This window comes from Metopolophium dirhodum, chromosome 1 (genome assembly GCF_019925205.1).
Source record: "Metopolophium dirhodum isolate CAU chromosome 1, ASM1992520v1, whole genome shotgun sequence".
Classification (NCBI taxonomy): domain Eukaryota; kingdom Metazoa; phylum Arthropoda; class Insecta; order Hemiptera; family Aphididae; genus Metopolophium; species Metopolophium dirhodum.
Window position 1 is genome coordinate 50,590,185 of NC_083560.1, and position 20,411 is coordinate 50,610,595.

At 29.5% G+C, this 20,411-nt stretch overlaps 3 protein-coding genes across 6 annotated transcripts; 1 reads left to right on the plus strand and 2 right to left on the minus strand.

Moving 5' to 3' along the window:
- Window positions 1-1,475: 1,475 nt before the first annotated feature.
- Window positions 1,476-3,796, plus strand: LOC132952384 (glucosamine 6-phosphate N-acetyltransferase). The gene is made up of 5 exons (XM_061024681.1): window positions 1,476-2,218; window positions 2,292-2,354; window positions 2,439-2,569; window positions 2,640-2,701; window positions 3,375-3,796. The coding sequence occupies exons 1-5, from the start codon at window positions 2,074-2,076 to the stop codon at window positions 3,535-3,537; spliced, it is 564 nt and encodes a 187-aa protein (XP_060880664.1). The 5' UTR covers window positions 1,476-2,073; the 3' UTR covers window positions 3,538-3,796.
- Window positions 3,797-4,196: 400 nt separating this feature from the next.
- On the minus strand, window positions 4,197-14,691 carry LOC132952353 (hybrid signal transduction histidine kinase A-like). Its single transcript, XM_061024638.1, has 10 exons — window positions 13,618-14,691; window positions 13,323-13,473; window positions 7,624-7,843; window positions 7,141-7,543; window positions 6,586-6,808; window positions 6,308-6,400; window positions 5,118-5,468; window positions 4,909-5,048; window positions 4,738-4,839; window positions 4,197-4,674 (listed from the first exon to the last, which is right to left on the minus strand). Exons 2-10 carry the CDS (start codon window positions 13,468-13,470, stop codon window positions 4,540-4,542), a joined length of 1,815 nt encoding a protein of 604 aa, XP_060880621.1. The 5' UTR covers window positions 13,471-13,473; window positions 13,618-14,691; the 3' UTR covers window positions 4,197-4,539.
- A 1,507-nt stretch (window positions 14,692-16,198) lies between these two features.
- Window positions 16,199-20,407, minus strand: LOC132952362 (legumain-like). Of its 4 annotated transcripts, none has more exons than XM_061024656.1 (12): window positions 20,254-20,407; window positions 19,988-20,175; window positions 19,785-19,882; window positions 18,363-18,444; window positions 18,194-18,279; window positions 17,983-18,121; window positions 17,829-17,898; window positions 17,627-17,754; window positions 17,335-17,559; window positions 17,143-17,259; window positions 16,900-17,082; window positions 16,199-16,418 (listed from the first exon to the last, which is right to left on the minus strand). In XM_061024656.1, exons 1-12 carry the CDS (start codon window positions 20,279-20,281, stop codon window positions 16,245-16,247), a joined length of 1,518 nt encoding a protein of 505 aa, XP_060880639.1. In that variant the 5' UTR covers window positions 20,282-20,407; the 3' UTR covers window positions 16,199-16,244. The 4 variants fall into 4 exon arrangements, with proteins under 4 accessions (XP_060880639.1, XP_060880631.1, XP_060880645.1 ...); XM_061024648.1 differs by having other exon boundaries at window positions 17,983-18,145; XM_061024662.1 differs by lacking the exon at window positions 20,254-20,407 and having other exon boundaries at window positions 17,983-18,145; window positions 19,785-19,889; window positions 19,988-20,127.
- Window positions 20,408-20,411: the final 4 nt, after the last annotated feature.

The window sequence follows — 20,411 nt, forward strand, 5'->3', positions numbered from 1 at the left end:
AGTTTTTGGTTAGTTGTTACTTGTTATATTATTGTATTTTACGTGTACTCCAGAGTCCAGAGTACCTACCTACCCTTATATATTGTATAACAATTAACAGTTAGTGACTTGTTGTAACGTTTTAATAACTTTAAAGTAAAATACAAATAAATTAGTTAATATTTTTATAATATTTAAATATTTTCTAAAATAAAAATTCTTTTCGCATAGTATCTAATACGTGATATACGGAAAACAGCTGAAAGTTCATAATATTTTTAGTAAATACATTTTCGGATATTTTCGAAATCACCATTAGAAGTATAGTAAAATTAATAATTATAATAATAATATTTACTATAATTTATTATTAGTCACCAACACATGCTTAAAAATGTACGACGCTTCGGAATCCGTCAAAATATTGTTCGATATTAAATTCGATTCGGTTTTAAAGTACCTTGTACCTACATCCCATAACTTAAAGGCAAAAATAGGCATTAACTTAATTAGGTACCTAGTCAATTATTTTCGTTTTTAACTTTTTAACTTATCTAGTTGAAATTGTAATTATTATTAACTTAACTTTTTACAGTTAATTATCATTATCGTCATAGGCGTAAATAGTGTTTGAATTTTTTTTTTTTGGGGGGGGGGGCTGTAGATCAGGTCTAAACTTGATACTCTTATGATGCTTTTAAAATATAGTAATGAAATCATTAGTTTTGGGGGGAGATAGAAATTCTAGGGGGGCTAAGCACCCTCCGCCACCCCCCATTTGCACTTATGATTATCGTGCAGTTGAGTTAATTTTCTTTTCGTATCATGTGGAGCTAACAAATAATACTGATTTCTTGACTCTTTTTCGATTTTGGTCATTTATTTTTTAATATTATATCTGTACATCACAAATCACAATAATCTGACGTTTGTACAGTGTTAATCATCTTGATAAATATTTGTGTAAATCAAAATACTAGGGAACTTTATGACTTAAAAATGTTGTAGCTTGAAAAAAATTAACTTTTTTTAACCGAGTTAAGTTAAATTTATTTTCCATCTTAACATTAAACTTATCGAGTTAAATTTTTTCTTTGTTAATTATTTTCATTAACTTGCCCAACCTTGCTTATAGTCTATAGGTATATAAGCTAATAAACTATAAGTCCTACATTTTTGTCATACGTTTTCGTTTCAAACTACCAACTAGTGTGTGTGTGTGTAAAATAGTTCGACATATTCAAATTGGAAATTAGTGACCTCATACAAGTCACAAGTGAGTTACTGACAACTGACAAGTGACAACCATACCTACTGGCTACAACTGTATAGACATACAGTATACACTATGCAGCATTACAGCATACTCCATAAAATCATAATCCAAAATAATCTTCGCCGCGACTCCGCGAGGCCTTGAACTGCAGCCGTCGTTGTCGTGGCGTCGTGCAAGCGCGTACGCACGCTCCGTTAACGACGACGACGACGACGTATGATCGAGACTCGCGGGCTATATAGACGTCGGACGTACGCGTTTCTGTACCACCGCGCCACACCGCACCACCAACCAATTGGTTCGTATAATACAGGCACACCGCACACGCTGCTGCTGCAGCCTGCAGAGGCAGACCACGGCTGCACGGTCACAGTAATAATAATATAGAACATAATTATTATTATTATTATTATTATTGATTATTATTATCATTATGTTCTACAATATTATGCTCGTGATAACTGATAACCTGTTAGCGGTGAAAGCGAAATACGGCCGTCAAGACGCAAAATATAGTTATAATAAAACACACCGATATGAGGCCGCGTATCGAGGAATGCTCGATTTCCCGTCCAAGTAGTGCCGGTAGTGGTGGCGTGGAGGTAAGACAGCCGTCTCTCGCGCACGTTTTGCCGTCAACTGTCCGTCGCCATCGATCTTCGTCAACGCCGCGCCGGGACGAACGATCGTTGCCGCTGATCAGGTTTAAAAGCAATACGTTTTCGTTTTGCGACAAACACGTGTAGCCGAGGCCGCCGTTCGCCCTTCTTTACGGACTTTCAGCTATAGTTCTTATTGCTCATATCGTGCCGACGACGATGGCCGTCGACTACCTGTTCGATCCGCGAACGCTGGCCGCCGCCACCGCCGCCGACGACACGACTCGAGCCGACCAACTGTCGGTCGACGACGGTAGCTGCAAATACCGATTGAGGCCCCTGTGCTTGACGGATTTCGGACGTGGTACGCAATGAGTGCTTTCTGGTCGAGCGTTCTTCTTTTAAGCATACTTAATTTTTATTTTATTCTGTCGCAGGATACGTGGACCTGTTGTCTCAACTGACCGTGACGGGAAGCGTCACTCAGCAGATGTATTCGAGTCAGTGGGATTGTTAATTATTATTTATTTATTTGTACCTAGTGTCTTTTCCACCGCTTTTAACACATGTCATCATTTTTTTAGACACTTTTGAAGTGATGAAGAACAACAGCGGTACATATTACATAATCGTTGTCGAGGATACTGAGAAAAACTGCATAGTGGCATCCGGTTCCCTGACTATTGAAAAAAAATTCATACACCTCTGTGGACAAGTTAGACATAATTGCAGTCTTTTACACATACCTATGAGATACGTTATTAATCTATGCATTTGAATTGCAGCGCGGTAGAATTGAAGACATTGTTGTCAACTCTAACTGCAGAGGACAACGGTTTGGAAAAATGTAAGTTATTTTAACGATTTCTTCGTCTGATAAATACTTGAAACAACGAGAACTTTTGTATGCATTGAAATATAACTAGAAATGTTAGGTATGATTAATAGATAAAATATATTTGAACAGAGTTGTTAGATTGAATCTTGAAAAAACATACCTATACAATATTCATTTATATTTTTGAAAAATAAAAAAATAAACATAACACTGACTTATGATTTCAGGATTTTACTAAACTTAGACACCAATCCCGTTGTCACATACCTATGTAGTACCTAGATATCATATTTTCCAACTTACCATCCAATTGTTTATATTAATGTGAGCTTTACAAATTGACTATTGTGTATATATTATATACCAGGAGAGAACATTACCGTTTTACACATACCGACTGGTCGGTGGCACAATCTTCTCCTTTTTGTATATGTTGTATAATATACATAAATAAATTATAGCGTAGTGTGGCCGAATATACCAAACTTGAACAAATCATTGTCGTTGAGTGGGCGATATGCGGATTTAGACAAGTTTTGGTCGGGACACGATTAATGTTCTCTTCTGGAATATAGTTTAGCAATTAATAAAATTATTTCACATCAGTGTTAGTCTTCATAATATAATATATCATGTCAAAACGTTTAAACACTAATTACTAACTTTTGTCAAATTCTTACAGTGTTGTTCAACGTCTGATTGCTCTGTCACGCGTCCTAAATTGTTACAAGATTTCATTGGAGTGTAAAGATAGTAATGTTAATTGGTATAGCTCAATGGGTTTTGTGAAAGAACCTGGAAACTCAAATTACATGCAGATTAAGTTTGAGAAACCATCGCATTGAACTTTGTTATTTATCAAAAACAGTAATGTTTACTATTAATATATGATGTTAATTTTTGAAAAATACAATTTATATAATGTTTAATAATATTTGAAAAGCAAGAATTTACAGTTGATTTATTTGAAAGATCTTGCATATTTTGATTTATTGCATTTTATTATACCTAACTCCAATACACAATGTAAATTACTATAATAAGCACTGCATTGTATGTGTAGTGTAAGTTTTTTTAAATTTCAATGTTTAATTTGATTTTTAATTTTTTTCTTCACCCTGAATTTAGAATATTTTATTAGTTATAGAACGTGTTGAATATAATTTAATATTGTATAAAGTATTATCATATTGTGCAACAACAACAACATTGTTATTAATAATATGCAAAATCACGCCATATAATTATTAGCGAATCGGATATTGTTAAACAGTGGCGTGAGACTTTTAGCATACTGTAGATACTACATTATAATATTACTTATGTGTTCGTCATGCGTTTAGTAAATGTTACTTATTACTAAAAGCAGTGTAGTCATTTTTGTCCAGATCGATTTATAAACATAATCCTAAACTCAACAGAACGTTTATAATTGAGTAAAATTTGATTGGTGGGAAGAATGTATTGAATGATTCTATTCCAAGTACTAATAAAAATATAAGCGTTATGTAACCAAATTAAACAATCAGTTTATTAAATAATTTAATCAGTTTTACAATTAAAATATTTAAACTATATCAAGAATTATTTAAAAATCATTTTTATACATACAAATATCAATATTATAATTGAATACCCCCGCATATATAAAACAACTTAAAAGTATGTGTCATTAAATTTACAAAGTACAAAAAAATATATATATAATTGTAATAATAATGTATAACAAACACCACAGTATTTTTCATACTAAGTGTTTAAAAGAGTATTAAAACTAAGCAATACATTAAATTCCATTTAATCTAGGTATTCTCGTCAACTATCAACATTTATTAATGATACAAATGTTATTCATGTCTAGACATTGGTGTTTGCGGTGGTTGTTGTTGTTGATATCTAGGCATATCAGCAGTTGAAACAACAGTGGCAGGCGGTTTATTTGAATACCCTGTGACTGAACTTGTCGGAACAGTATATGAGGCCTGTTATTAAAATATAAATAGATAGTATAATTTGTAAAGAATAAAATATATTGATTAACTCACGTGTTGTTGAGACGACTGAATAATTGCTGGAGAGAGTTGGGAAGCTGGAGATGCAGCTGTGGGGTGTCGCATAGGATAACCAATATTGTGCGGTTTTTGATTCTGCTCAACAAACAGTAGAAATCAGAATATTTGCATGTCTATTTCTCAAACTAATTTAAAACTACATACCATCTGATGTGGTTGTGACGTAACTGTTGTTGTATTTGACATATGAATATTTCTATTGCCTTGCTGTTGATAAAAATTAGATGGCGGAGGAGGTACCAACTTATCATCCGGGTAGACACCATGAGGTGGTTTAGGGTGATCTGATGAAAACAAAACAACCATTAGAACACTTTTTAACCTAAACATATTTATATTCACAAAAAACATACATGTGTGATTATTAGTTTGGTTTCGAATTCCTGGGCTCATGTACATAGGTGGATGGGAGTGTGCATGGTGATGAGGTTGGTGGTGTTGATGAGAAGAAAGAGGCTTTGGTATTTGCTGAGCTCCATGATCACCAGCTGTACTCACACTTAAATTAACACTATTAGATGATTCTGTTCGTGGTGGCGGCGGAGGTGGTGGCGGTGGTGGCCCAGAATAACTATATACTGTATTTACTGAAGATAATGATGGGGCTGAAGATAAAATGCCATTATTGACACAGTAATTAACTGCAGAAGTAGAATTAGGTTGGTAGAATGATCCATAGTTGCTGACATTAGGTTGTGAGTTTTCTAAAAACAAAAAATTGTAATAGGTACCTTACTTTTTTTTTTTAAATACAGTATAAGAATATAAATGGAATACTTAGGTACATTAAATTAACTTTACTAAAATTACTAAAATGTAATTTTATCATAAAAATAAAACCCATTCCACCTTAATTGACATTTTTACTCTACAAGGAAAATCTATGATTCATAAAATAATATGTTTTTGTTAAGAGGACGTAGTGCACCATTTGTTTTCTCTCTCTGGCCCATACGCAACATAGACCCTGAATAATTTTTTCTGTTTTTAAGTAACCTTAGAGTAAAATAACCAAATACAACAAGTATATAGAATAATATTTTAGGGAAATGACATCAATATTATATTTTCAAAATAAACAAATTTTTTTTGTAAATTTAAATGATGTTTAAATTGTTTTGAGACAAATTTGGATATGTCATACCCTCAAAAATATCAATCTCTATCGTTTTTGTAATGATTTTATTCTAAGATAACTTAAAAATATAAAAAAAATGATTCTGCGTAAATGCATTTCATGTATGTTGGGCGTGTACCAGAGACAGAAAACAAATAGTGTGCTGACATCCCCTTTATAAATAACCATGACAATGAAAATCTTAAAAAAAATCAGTCAGAAATAAAAAATGTGTGTCCAGCACAAAAACAAGTAAAAAATAAATAAATATTGAACAGTAACAATTAATATTAAATTGAATATAAAACATACCTAAGCTAAATAAATATTACCATTGAGTACTCAATGATATTACTTAAAGAAAAAATTGCATTAACTAAAATAATAAATCTACAATATGAAAATAAATATGTCATATTTTCTTACTATTACTATTGTTGCAGTTGTTGTTTATCCAAACATTTCTATTAAATGACTGTGTAGTATCTTCTCTATTTCCACGTCTATTTGAATTTTCAACTAAATTAAAGTATAAAAAAAAAAAAATTAAGCTTGGAGTATTACAATTTTTTTTTGATTTTCTTTCAATAGTGAAGAATATATAACTACTATTTCATCACATAGAGAAACTTTGTAGTATCACAAAGAAAAACTTATATATTATATATTTGTACAAAAATGTCTCTCTTGTCCTAAAAACTTACTAGGATAATTGCTATTGGCTCCAGTAGCTAACGACTGATTTATGCTATTTACTACAGGAGCTGGAGCAGTAGAATTTAAATTATTAGTAGTGCTACCACCACTATTCATTGGCTTATATGGAGGGAAAGGTACAACAATTTGTGGTTGTTGATAGTTTTGCTGCTGTATATTTTGGGGTTGTGGAGATGGTGTTCTACCCATTTTGTTACTGGTTCCAACATTCTAAATAAATATAAAAATATAAATTAAAATTACCCTAATATGGAGTATAAACTACAATAGTTTCATATTAATAGTGAAATATTAGAGAGGAAGTTAGTATGTAGGTAATTTTCAAAATTTATTTTGTAGTGATTTGAATTAATGTCAGCCATAAAGTAAGTAGAGTGAATAGAGAGGAAAAATAGTTTGGAAATATAATATTATGTAATACAATCAATAACACAATGCTTGAATTGTGTGCCAAGAAGTCTGTTAGTGATTATAATGTAATAGTTTAGAAAGAAACTTACATTGTAAACATATTTAAATGAAATTTAATTTTTTTAATTTACCGGCGCTAATAAATGAGTGGTACTACTGCTATACAACGTCGGAAATTTTGTAAAAGTCATTGTGCTAGATAAAGAAGCTGCTAATGACATAGTAGAACGAGTCACATTATTGTTCTGATTGTTTGCAGCATTTATTGTGGCTGGTGAACAAACCAATAATGTTTGGTTACTACCTCCAGTGTTACTGGTACTGGAATTGTGCATCATCAAAGACTGTTGTGCCAATGGACTTAATCCGCTACCTGCAGCAGGAGATCCTGCACCAGACTGTGCATTTACTGCTGTAGTTTGTTGTCTAAATATATGTTGTTGTTGTTGTTGAAGTAAAGGGGTCGACCGATGATTTGTAACTACAGCATTATTGATATTGTTAGAGACTACTGTCTTATTGTTGATAGGTTCACTGAAAAATAAAAATAAAATAGATATATGTAAGTAAAAACCAATAAAATTAAAAATTACGCATTTCAATAGTATTAATACCAATTAGACTCAGTTTTAGGCACTACTAAAGAAGTTGCCATACTATCATCAGTAGCTTGTGACTGATTCAAGAGTGCACGTTTTTCTTCTTCAAGTTCATCACGTTTGTCTCGTAGTTGAGATAAACGGCCATTGATCTGTGCTAATGACAATTTGTTTTCTTGCATTTTTTGATATTCTACACATTTTTTTTTTCTTAGCACCTCAGCATCAACTTCAGCTATTAATTAAAATATATTTTAAATACTGATTGAAAAAATATATGTATACAACATATTAATTTATTTATATAATTTTTGAAATACTATGCTAAGTTAAGTATTTTTAATACACACATTTCATTTTTATCATAGACAGTTTAAGGTAGGGCAAGTGTTGGTAAAATATAATATATATATATATTTTTTTAATATTATTAAAAAACAAGAATATATTCAATCTGTATTAAATTTATATGGTGGGAGGGGGGTATAAGTATGCAAGACTGGACGGTGTGATAGAAGGGGGGGGGTCCAATGACCCTACTTCATATTCATTAGTTAAATTAATAATATAATCCAAAGAACTTATGTGAACTTGTGTACCTATTATATTCATATACCAAAACTATTCAAAATTATAATAATTTTTATTATACATATTAAATAGGACCTATCTGTTATCAATCCATAAAAATGGATATTTGTTTCCATTATTAGGCAGCAAAAGTACTGACCAGCACCCGTTAATGTTTTTTTTTTTTGGGGGGGGGGGAACAATCTACCCTATATCCAAATATAGCTATTTTAAACTATTTATAATGCACCCCTAAAAATAAAAAAACAAGTTCATAACACATGAGTAATATAATATTAGTTGTCACAATTGCCACTATGGTTCATTATTCTATCATCCTACTACACGACACTGTATGAACCCACAACACGACAGCAATGAAAAATTAAATCTAACAATGTAAACATGTTTATGCAAAATTTGAATTATTCTAAGATCTAAATATAGTTAACAATAAAATAATGTGATAATCTACGTGATTTTGACAAACTTTCTAAACATTTGAATTTGTTTAAAACTGTCAAACTAGATTGATGGAGCATACAACATTTGCACAAAAAAAATTGACAGTTTTAAATGGCTAAAACAAGCACAAAAAGAGCCAAAATATTTTGAAAATCATGTCTAGAAAATACAAACATAAAATATTTTATGAACAAAATTAAGTCTCTACTGTTGAAGAAAATCGAAATAAATATTTCGACTATTTATCGTGTACACAGACACAAATATCTGTGATATAATATGAGCATTTATAAATTATAATATTATAGGTACAAACTCGTAACATTAAAATCTTATAAATATGTATTGAATTTTAATATTGAAAAAACATAAAAAAAAACATGATATGCACATACTCAAAATTGTTTATTGCCAGATAATTTTTAACATAAATAATATATGTTTTTGGGCAGGGTACAGATTCTATTTTTCTAACTGATTTTTTTTACGCTTTGTTTATCACCATGGAAAAGAAAAAAATGTAAAAATTACCTAATTCCCAATAGTTAAGTACAATTAATGGTTACTTATCAATACATATTTATGATTCATGAATTTTCTTTGAAGTAAGACATTTTTAATTCAGGTCTAATTGAACTCAATATTGTTTAATTGACTTTAAATAATGCAACAAAAATGTTTTCAAAATACCTACTGTATTTATAGATATGTTATATATATTAGACATTTATTACAATTTCTGAAAGCACAGTTTCTATAATCGTAGTTAAATCAAAATCTGGCTATTTACGAAAATAATTTTTCACGTACCTACAAGTCTTTGTACTGTCTAGTGTCTACGCATTGACTATTACATCCTTGAATACTCATATTAAATGTTTGCCGATTTTCTTTATGATGAAATATTTAGTTTTGACAATAAAAGTAAATTGTTAAAATTGTTTAAATAATTTTCGTTTTTTTGTTGTTATTCAAAAGATATTACCAGCAGACTACTTCCGCTAAGAATCATTATTTAAATAATATGATATGATATATCATTGAATTAAAATTGAGCACATTTAATGATGAGGTACACTTAACACATATTGTATAAATACAGTACTATACAGCAGAACAAGATCCACAGATGTTTTTTTTGTGACCAAATCAGTAAAATATAATATAGTATAATATAGTATACCTAGAGTGAAATATAACATAAAATTGCTTCTAGAGTGCTAACCTATTTTATTAAGCCGCGTCCACACTAGTTGTGCATCACGTAAGATTTGGTGTGCGGCACACACGCTATACGTTGGCCTATGGATTACAAATTTTTTAACAATGTAAATTTGCTCCAAGCGTGGACGCACCTTTATTTTTACTAAATTAGTATGTATTTTGTTGTAACTTGTTATAGTTTAATACATAAAAACCATAATAGTTTTCTTATATTATAAAGGTATCAATGGTATCACACCTATAGGTTAGGATAGGTATGTAAATATTTATTATTTAATGACAATATTTAATATTATTTTTTTTTCTCTTAGTTATTATATATCAGGGCTTGAAACCGGTTACCATGACCAATTTTGGGTCTGGTAACCGCTTCCCGGTTTGTAAGTTTACATTTTAAGAAGCGGCTAACAATTACCGGTAACCACCAAGTTCAATTAAGGGGTAACGTGTAGCGGTAACCTTTTTTTTTTTAAAAACCGGTCAATTCAACAAAAGTGGAAATATCAAAAAAAATTACGCTATTTTTTTGATTAATAATTTTATTTACAAGATAATAAATGTAATTTAATCATAAGTATGATTAAATATGATATACTCTCTGTAGCCACAATGATAAGTAATAAGAGGATGTCACACCCGCAAGTGTTGTTTCCGTTTTACAAATGTAGAACATAGCAAAAACTGTTTTGCGCTGGACAACTTTTCTCGCACCATATTTGTTGTAGAACTACCAAATTCTCACAGCACTTAAAGAAGAACTGATATATCTGTGCAACAGTATGCTTTTTTTTAATAGCACTATCCAATCATTTTTTATAAGCAAATGAATAAAAAACCAAATGTTTAGATGCATATTTATTTTTTAGTTTAGCTTGTCTCTAAATTGTTTTATGAAGTGGATATTTGTTTTGTGTAAATTAAAGTAAGACTAAAATTTTCCGAAAAAAAACCGTTTCCGAAGTGGTTATCGGTAATCTTGAAGAATTAAAACCGCTTCCAAACCAATAACCGGTAATCAATTACCACTAATTCTAAAAACCCCTAAAACCAGTAACCACTTACGAAAATTTTTTTGGGTCCTACCGGACCTTGTCACCTAATTTTTCATAAGCGGTTTCATGCCCTGTTATATATACTAAACAATGTTAATTATGCACATCCCGTATTCAATAATAAATAAATAAATATGTAATAACTAAAGACCGGATTTATATTCTCTTAAAATACCTTAAATATGATGCTAATATTCTCGAAAAAACCTTAAAATATTCTCATTATATTCTCTTAAAAATTTAAAAAATATGCTAAAATATGCAAAATATACAAAAATAATCAATAAACATCATTATATTTACTTAAATATGCATTAAAATTTTTTTTTTTTCAATTTTATATTAATAGTGAGTTAATTATTAGGTATTTAAAGTTTCGTATTCTAATGGAATATTATTGCACTTTAGTAAGAGTTGGAAATAATAAAATTAAAAATTAAAAATGTTCAAAAAATTTTTTTCTAAGTACCGTAATATTAAAATTAAAAATAAATACACATTTTTTCTCACAATTTACGAAATATTCCAAAATATGCTAAATGAGTTAAATATTCTCTAACCCATAAAATATTCTCAAATATGCAAAAAAAACTTTTTTCTATGCATTCAGAATTGAACAAATCATCTACATTTTTTACTCTCATAAGACTGCATAGACCCAGTAACGATATGTAAAAACATATAAATCCGGTCTTTAGTAATAACTATAGAAACTAACATTTGAGAGAGTAGGAAGTTATTATATACCTAGGTATTTTAAACATTATATTCTCTAAGAAAATCAAATTTCTTTATTAAACAAAAGTACAAAACAAATAAAAATTGTTTTAATAGGTAGGTACATTTGATTACATTTTAAAACAATGATAGGGGGAAGGGGGGATCTGGGACAGAATTATAGGTTTGTGCTTCACAGCCTAAATTTAAATGAGCATGCAATTTATGTGAATTACATTTATATAACTATCACAGTCTATATATTATGTATACCTATGTAATAATCTGTATATCATGTGAAATAAGGAAACCTAATATAAAATTACAATTTAGAGTCCTAAGAATTTCTTTTTCAACGCCTAATTTTGTTACAAGAATATTAGTTGGTACAGATTTAATCACCAATTATTATTTGTATTGTCTTGTTAAAAAAGTAAATTTAATAAATCATAAAATAATCATAATATGCATAAACAATAAGATGATGAGGAACGTTTAGATACATATTAAAAAAAAATTATAATATTCTTGAAATGAAAGATAAGATGAAAATTTAATAAAATTAAAGAGCTACACTTTAAATAAATGTAATATAATTTAATATCGTCACAATTTTTCTACACAACATTTTTAGTGAACAGAAGAAACTGGTCAACATAGGTAGTTACGGTTAAGTATCATATTATTTTTGAACAGGTACCTATTATTGTATTAAAAAATGTAGGTAAATACATCTATTATTCATAAATTCACTTTATCAAAATAATGTGTTTAACAAAATATGTATCATGATAATTGACATACAACTATCTAAAGGTTGTAACACTATATTTTTTAATTGCTCCCCATGAACTCCTGCCCTTTAATTACTATTTTTAATCACATCTATAGAGTTTGCATTCGTATATGGTTAATTGGTTTTATATACCGATAAGTTGCAACGTATCAATAATTTTTAGTACTCAAATACTGTAGAGTATTTCTACAGAACTTGATATTCATTAGAAAATTAATACCTAATTCATTAAAGGGAATTAATTTATTTAAAACACGATTCAGTTAAATATTTGGATTATATTAAGAGTACCTACCTACGACTTACCTATTGAAAAAAACATTAAGTAATAAATGCTTAACCACATGTCTATAAATGATTCCATTTGGAGCAAAAACTAGCAGTTTAAGAAATAAGGACAAAGTCCGAGTCTTACTGAAACACATGTCCAGCATTTGATGAATAATATGTACCTAGTTGAGATGTCTTTTTTTAGTTAATTTAATAGGCAGCATTATTAAATTAAAAAACAATCAATTTTTCAGTCCAACTGATTTCAGGCCATACCTAGGTTGAGGGGACGTAATGCTAACGAGGTCCCCCCTCCAGTTCTCAACACCATGAGAAAAAAAAATGCCATAACTAGGTATGTTGTTAAGAACAAATTATCTGACCCCCTTTAAAAATAACTTAGAATGTTCTAATTTTGTCATTAGTTTAGGATAAATTTGAATTTATTTCACATTCGCTTTCGTTCGTCCACAAACTCAGCCATATAATATCGCGACACTTTATGGTACGGTATGCATGTGCCTACCACAAGACACCAAATTAATAATATTAATTATGCCCTACCTACCGAGTGAGATGCAAAATAATAAAATAATTTTCCTGACGACAGAGAAACGTACCTTGTTTGTTCTTCTCGCGGCGAGATAAAATGTGTGTCCTCAAAGATTTCCAAATATTTTTATCTTGAACCTTGCTGTTGTGTTTGTTCGACATGTTGCCGGCGACTTCTTCTTCGATCAACATGATTGTGTTGTTGATATATGTCATGCTCTGAAAGATTATTATTCGTCATTCGTCAACCAGTCATTAAGCTCGTAGATAAAGCACGAACGCGTTGGCGATTAGGACCGGGATAGTGGGATAATCCCAGTGCCCACTACCCGACGGCCTGACGGCGCAAACAAACACACTCACATGCAAACACACGCACACACCAACGGTGTCCGACACGACACGCTCGTCTCGTTTTTGGCCCGGCGACGATCAACGTGTTCGGGCTTGGGCCATATTACTCGGCCGTACTTTGGCGGGCGGTCGCGCGTCCGCCGGCGCGGACACGACTGCGGCGTTACGCTTAGATCTTCAACATCAACGACAACAACGGCAACGACAAAGGCTACGACGACGACGACGACGACGACAACAACAACAACAACAATAATAATTATATAGACAAATTATTCGAGTTTACAATCGATTATGGAAGTATGAACACACACGCGCGCGCGCGCGCTCACACACACACACGCACATTTTATATTATAATATATTATATGTATATATAAATATATTTATACATATACATATATAATCCACGTACACGTACAACGTTACGAAATCACATAGTTTTGTGTGTGTGCGCTTTTGTGTATGTGTGTGTGTGTGTGTGTTTATATATATATGTGTACTGTGTTTATCACATCATTACGATTAATCGTTGTTATGAACCGAAATGGTCATGATTTGGTGGTGGAGGTCGGGCGGCACGCTAGTCGTGGTCGGTGTGGAGTTCGTTGATTCCCTTGTTAGCGTGTAGCTCCGACCATGGAAGAATAAACAATATTACGGCGGTGTAATCGGCCTCGTCAAACGTAAAGCCGGCGGCTCAACTTACAAGTTACAACTGCGGCAGTGCAGCTGTGCCGTTGCGGGCTACGGCTCTGAGATCGCAACGACAGATTTCTCTTTTTTGTTACCCGCCGACGACCTCGATCTCGGGCGATCGAACTTGCTAAGAGATAATACTTATAATAATGTTATGTATTCCTGTCTACAATCGAATGGGATTCCGAAATCATTGAGATAATATGAATGGACCACTGTTGTGTGTATAAGGGTGTGTGTGTGTGATTGTGGTTTTGTGTAATTGTGTGACGTGTGCGAAAGAAAGTAAAACAATAAGCCCAATCACGGACGACACGGACTAAGATATAAGCGAAGATGATAAGCGCTTTACAGTGTAGCCACACGCACGGTCGTTACCATCAATATAATTTTGAATTATGATTGATATTAATAATTGATATCCGGAATCATGAAAAATTAAATGGCCAGATTTAAATAGTGATTACTGAATACAGAATGTCTGCCGCTAGCCGGACGGATATTGAAAATTCAAGACAGTAAATCCATAGAACATAAAATTATATGCTTTTAAATTCTATTTACTACCTATTTTACTGTATACATAGACCTTGTACTACGTGTATTTTATATGCATCCTAGTATACAAATTTGTGGTAATGAGTTATGAGTATTACTGTTGAGTATATAAGTATAGTACTTTGCTTGTTACAAATTGCAATTGTGCTGAATGCAGAATGTTGAATGCTTATATGTTGTTTGCTATTTGGCGATTACAACTTACAAGTTACAACTCCGATTCCCAACAGTACATTAGTACAAGTATGAACGTCCTCGACTATAATTTATAATGAATATGTATTATTAATTTTGTCTAATCTCTTAAATTCTATTCAAATTAATTATTTAATGGTAAAATTATCTCTTATAAATTATCATAATTATTATTTGTAAAATACATACATTTTAAAAAAATACGGCTAAATTTTTTTAATCTTTTTATTAAAAAATTAATTGATTTTCTATGAATTTAATGAGTTACAAAAATTGTACTTAAACTAACTCGATAAAATTATTATAAACAATAAACATTTATAAATAAATGAATACAATGTCAAGATATTGACATAAATTGTAATTACAATATTTCGATATTGTTTAATGTTAATCAATTCATAAGTAGTCTCCTGTGAATTGATCAAAAGTAAATAATAAAACAATTCAAGTTTATCTTAATTAGTTTGAATTGCTGCTAAATTTTACCATGACAATAATAAAAATAAAGTTATTGTAATTATTCTAGGTTGTTTATTAGTGAAATTATTACTAAAATATGTTTGACTCAAAACCTATTAAGAGGACGCTACACAGATATTTGTTGTCTCCGTTTTACAATTGCATAACATAACAAATTTACGCTCAGCAGATCACATTTAACTCACTTAGTTTAAAAATTGGAGTGAATCGACTTATTATGAAGATGGTAAGAACATTATCTATGTTTGTATGTGGGATTTTACAATAATTCAGTTTTTATGTGAGATATGAGCATTTTTTATTTACGCAATATTAAATACGCATAACTAACTAAAAAATTGAACAATTGTAAAAAGCTCACTTTCAAACACAGATAATTTACTTACCATCATGTTTCATAATAGGTCGATTCACTCTAAATTTTAAACTAACAGCTAAACACGTTCTCCTGAGCGTAAATTTGCCATGTTACGCACTTGTTAGATGAAGACAACAAACGGTCGTGTAGCATTCTCTTAACAAAATTTATATTGAATAATTATTAAAGTAGTAATACTTTTATGAAACACAATATAATATTAAATAGTAATATATAATTCAAATTGTACCTATATACATTCAAATTTAAAATTCAAAATCTAATATTTATACTAGGTATCTTAATGTATTGTATTTAATATTGAGTATTGACATAAAACATTTCAATAAATATCAGTCATTTTAAGTAAATTTGAAAACATCGATGCATTTTTTGAACAGACATTGTGTACAACTTGTTCAAACACATTATAAAACTCTTCAGATTTCCATTCGCTGTCTATAACTCTTGTACATAGATTGAAGAATATGTGCACTTCATTAAGTGAGTATTTATTCTATATATTTCAAACAATATAAATATAAAAATATTAATAGGTAAAACAATTATTTCAGTACAAAAATGCCATAGTTTCTGAGAAAGTTTAAATAAATTTAATTTGTATAAAACTTTTAAATGTCTTGTATTTAATAGTCATAGGTAGGTATTACATTTTTACTTGTAATAAATTATTAATCAAAATACAACCTTTAATTTTGAAAACAACTTTTTGTACACCTACCTACCTATATTAGGTACTGTTTCAGTGTTTTCTTTTCAAATATTAGTATATTTTTATATTTTATGCAATTATGAATATTATTAATTATTATGAATTAACTACAATTTAAATTAACTGATGTAAAATGTATCCATTGTTTTTTCCACCAACTTGAAAAAAATATAATTAAATAGGTATATTTAGTTAATAAATTTTAAACTTTCATAGCTAGACCTAGATAATTGAATTTAAAATAATTAATTATTTGTAATTTCACCTTGGGTAAAGAAAAACAGTTTGCAGTGATGTGATCCAAAGTTTGTCTGTAACATGGAAATACATTTAATGGCAAATTACTAGGAAGTTCTTTAAGCTCATCAATATGTCCAATAAATCCTGGCAATTTTTTTATCACACTTCGAAGAATTGTATTAAATGTTCTATCCATAATTTTTCTCATCTATATAAAATTAAATAATGTGTGTATAATGATACCTTAATATAAACTAGAACTACATACAATACTATTGTAAATGGAGCTTGGTTTCATAGTATTATTTTTTCCATTAGGTTGTTCCGTTGTCTGATATGGCTCATACGTATTATTGGAAAATTTATAACTGAACATATTTGTACCCTGTTAAAAAAAAAGTACCTACATACATTTAGGAAAATATTATTTAAATTGGTTATACAAGTATAAAACACTTACATTATGTTTATTAAATGATGGAATATCACTATTCTGATAAGAATATTTGGAAAATACTTCCGGTGATTTGCCAATATATGCTGACAATTTATTTTGACCGACACTAAAGTCTCCATACGGCATCACATTGCTTAGTTTAACTGAAGTTCTGATGTAATTAAAATGATTGAGAACAGTTCTTTTTTCAACCAATTCATTCACATGTGATGGATATAATATACCGAGCTTCATAGAAATAATTCATGAAATATTAATGTAATTGGATTGTCTTAAGTAATAAAATAAAAATTACATTTGCTTGATCTTCAATCCATGTACAACTGAATTCATCACCCAAGCAAAGATCTGGTATTTCATCTTCACCAATGCAATATATTGACCATGAACTTTCCCTCGGCCCAGCTGCAGTTACAGCAAATACTAATTTAATGAAAGATAACTAAAATTAAATTGTTACAACTATTAGGGCAGTAATTTCGAGTAGGTATACTTACTATTGTTAGATTCACTCAGTATGCCATCAAATAAGGAACCGGCTCTACATGATTCTATGTATAAGAGCATCTAAAAATAAAATTGTAAAAATTAAAACTTAAAAATTTCCTTTTTAATATCTATTTTTAGATGGTTATAACTTAAATATCTTACACTATTAAATTTATGATCACTATACATTGATTGTAATGCATTGTTTAGTTCATCAGCATATAAGTAATTTTCTGGAAATGCTAATATGCCCGATGTTCCATGACCAACAAAATAGACAAAAATATTATCTCTATGATTACTATAAATTAATATAAATGCATAGCTTATTAGAATTTAAATACTGATCATAACTCACTCAAAAATATCTCACCTTTCAATTACACGACCTGAGCCAAGGTTTGTCATAGCTGCCTTATTTCCATTTAATACATTCAGGAAATGCTCACTATTTACTTCCTTTGAAAATGAATCACAAACAATTAGTCTTAAATGTGAGTACCTACCTATGTTAGTTTTTAATTTTGTACTACTTTACTTACCTCACCTTTATAGTCAACTTGCACACCTTGATAGACATCTGAACCATTAGGATGATTAAATAATTCACCACGATATGGATTTCTGTATTTAAAAGATTAAGTTAACATTTATTCATATTATTATTTTATTTTTAGACAAAACCAATAAAATTATAGTTATTTATTGTTTTTAAAAATAGATAATAGTATTAATTTATTTAATGCAAACTATATTTTTATGATGTTTGTAATACACATGTTTTTATTATTTTATCAAAATATTTTTGTCAAAATAGTTAATTATTTACATAGGTATTTAATAATATTTTTATTTCTAACATGGGACTAGGTACTTACTTAGATTACATGAGGAACAATTTCAAACGATTTAAAATTAAAATTTTTTTTAAAATGTAAAGAAACTTTAATTTCCATTCATGTTGCACAAAAAAATAATTTTTCCATTTTACTTTTTATTTATTTTATTTTAAGCAGTTCTAAGCTTTCTTCCTACAAAAAACTCATTCTAGGAATCCTTTCTTTTTGGAACGAGTTCCTTAACACATAATTTTTAATAAATCTCAAAATCTAGTTTACTTTCTTGACATTTGAAAAAAATCATTTGTAACGCTAATCCATAAAACAGGTACCTAATAAATATAATGTTTTTTAATTATAGGCTGATTTAAAAGTCTTTTATTTCCAAAAAGTTTTAGGATAATTAAGAAGTTATTTCATCTAATTAAGCCATACACGTGTCTTATATCACGTGACACGTCTTATATCACTTATGACACAACTTAAAAGGCAAAAGACTCACTCAAATTACTCTCCAATCTCAATAAATGATTTTTATATAATTATACAACTAACTATTGTGTAAATTAGCACATTTTTTCCACAATTTAAAATAATAACTATAGCTCCGCAGGATTTTTTCATTAGCATACAAAATTACTAACATTATTATCATTATCATATATATTTTTTCATACATTTGTAAACATTTTCATCAGGTTATATATTAATTATTAGAATATTATTTTTTTTTGTACCTACCAAAAAAAAATTACCTCATTACCCGTTTATAAATAAATAAATAAATAAATAAAATAATCAGCAATACAAATCATAAATCATTAGTCGATGTTCAATTAATATACTTAGGTAGGTAGGTATATAATTTATTTAGTTATGAGCAAAGAAAAATGTAATTATTTAAATAGCGCTTAGTGCCTTAGTACTATACCTACCTATAAATAATTTCTTATTGTCATGAATTAAATAATAAATAATTAGGTAACGTTTCTAGTTATTAATATAAGTGTAATTTCAACAGAATTCTTATTTAAACGTATCGGTACTAAGATAAATTTAATTCTTTGGCCAGAATAAAACTGTTAATTTTTGTTGATTTGAAATTATATTAAAAATGTATCTTACTTAGAGTCAAAGGCTACATCATCTGTCATCATTACAATTATACGGTCAACTGGTATACCATTCTTCAACAATGTTTGGTATGCATGTGAAACGTCAGCCTAAAAACTAGTGCTACAATTAGTTTAATAATTTTTCATATTATGATAATAATGATAAATATATATTAATGCATTTTTGTCTTTTTATAACCATCATTTTTATACCTGATGTCTATAATTATCCCAGCCTTTCGAACCAGCAACCAGGAACACCCAGGTTTGTTTATTGGCACCACCAAAAAGTTCCAAACATTCATCAATAAAATTACTTGGACCAACAATAATTACCTTTATTATGGAAAATATTACTAGCACACACAGTACACTTAACAAGCAGTAAATCCATACACTTTCTATAAATGTTACACAATTAATTTTGATTAATTAATTATAAACGGTTAGGATAGGAAAATAATATATTATATACTTACTTTTTTTAAACAGATTGTTGTTCAACATTTTCGTAAAAAAGTGCAATATTTTAATTAACTAATGAGAAAATAAATAACTTATCCACTATGCTATTACGAATTACTGCAACCATTTATTAGGTATACATTTATAATGCTTCTACATGTTGAAGATAAAA

What these genes read in the sequence shown, in the direction of transcription:
- LOC132952362 (XM_061024648.1), bottom strand. Translation starts at nt 20,281, where the DNA reads ATGTTGAACAACAATCTGTTTAAAAAAA. An exon ending in GTGATCATAAATTTAATAGT is followed by an intron (nt 17,899 to 17,982) that starts GTAAGATATTTA and finishes TTTTATTTTTAG; the next exon opens with ATGCTCTTATACATAGAATC. An exon ending in ACTGTTTTTCTTTACCCAAG is followed by an intron (nt 16,419 to 16,899) that starts GTGAAATTACAA and finishes TGAAATATATAG; the next exon opens with AATAAATACTCACTTAATGA.
- LOC132952353 (XM_061024638.1), bottom strand. Translation starts at nt 13,470, where the DNA reads ATGACATATATCAACAACACAATCATGTTGATCGAAGAAGAAGTCGCC. An exon ending in CCTAAAACTGAGTCTAATTG is followed by an intron (nt 7,544 to 7,623) that starts GTATTAATACTA and finishes TTTATTTTTCAG; the next exon opens with TGAACCTATCAACAATAAGA. An exon ending in CCACTCATTTATTAGCGCCG is followed by an intron (nt 6,809 to 7,140) that starts GTAAATTAAAAA and finishes ATATTTATTTAG; the next exon opens with AATGTTGGAACCAGTAACAA.
- LOC132952384 (XM_061024681.1), top strand. Translation starts at nt 2,074, where the DNA reads ATGGCCGTCGACTACCTGTTCGATCCGCGAACGCTGGCCGCCGCCACC. An exon ending in CTTGACGGATTTCGGACGTG is followed by an intron (nt 2,219 to 2,291) that starts GTACGCAATGAG and finishes ATTCTGTCGCAG; the next exon opens with GATACGTGGACCTGTTGTCT. An exon ending in TCATACACCTCTGTGGACAA is followed by an intron (nt 2,570 to 2,639) that starts GTTAGACATAAT and finishes TTTGAATTGCAG; the next exon opens with CGCGGTAGAATTGAAGACAT.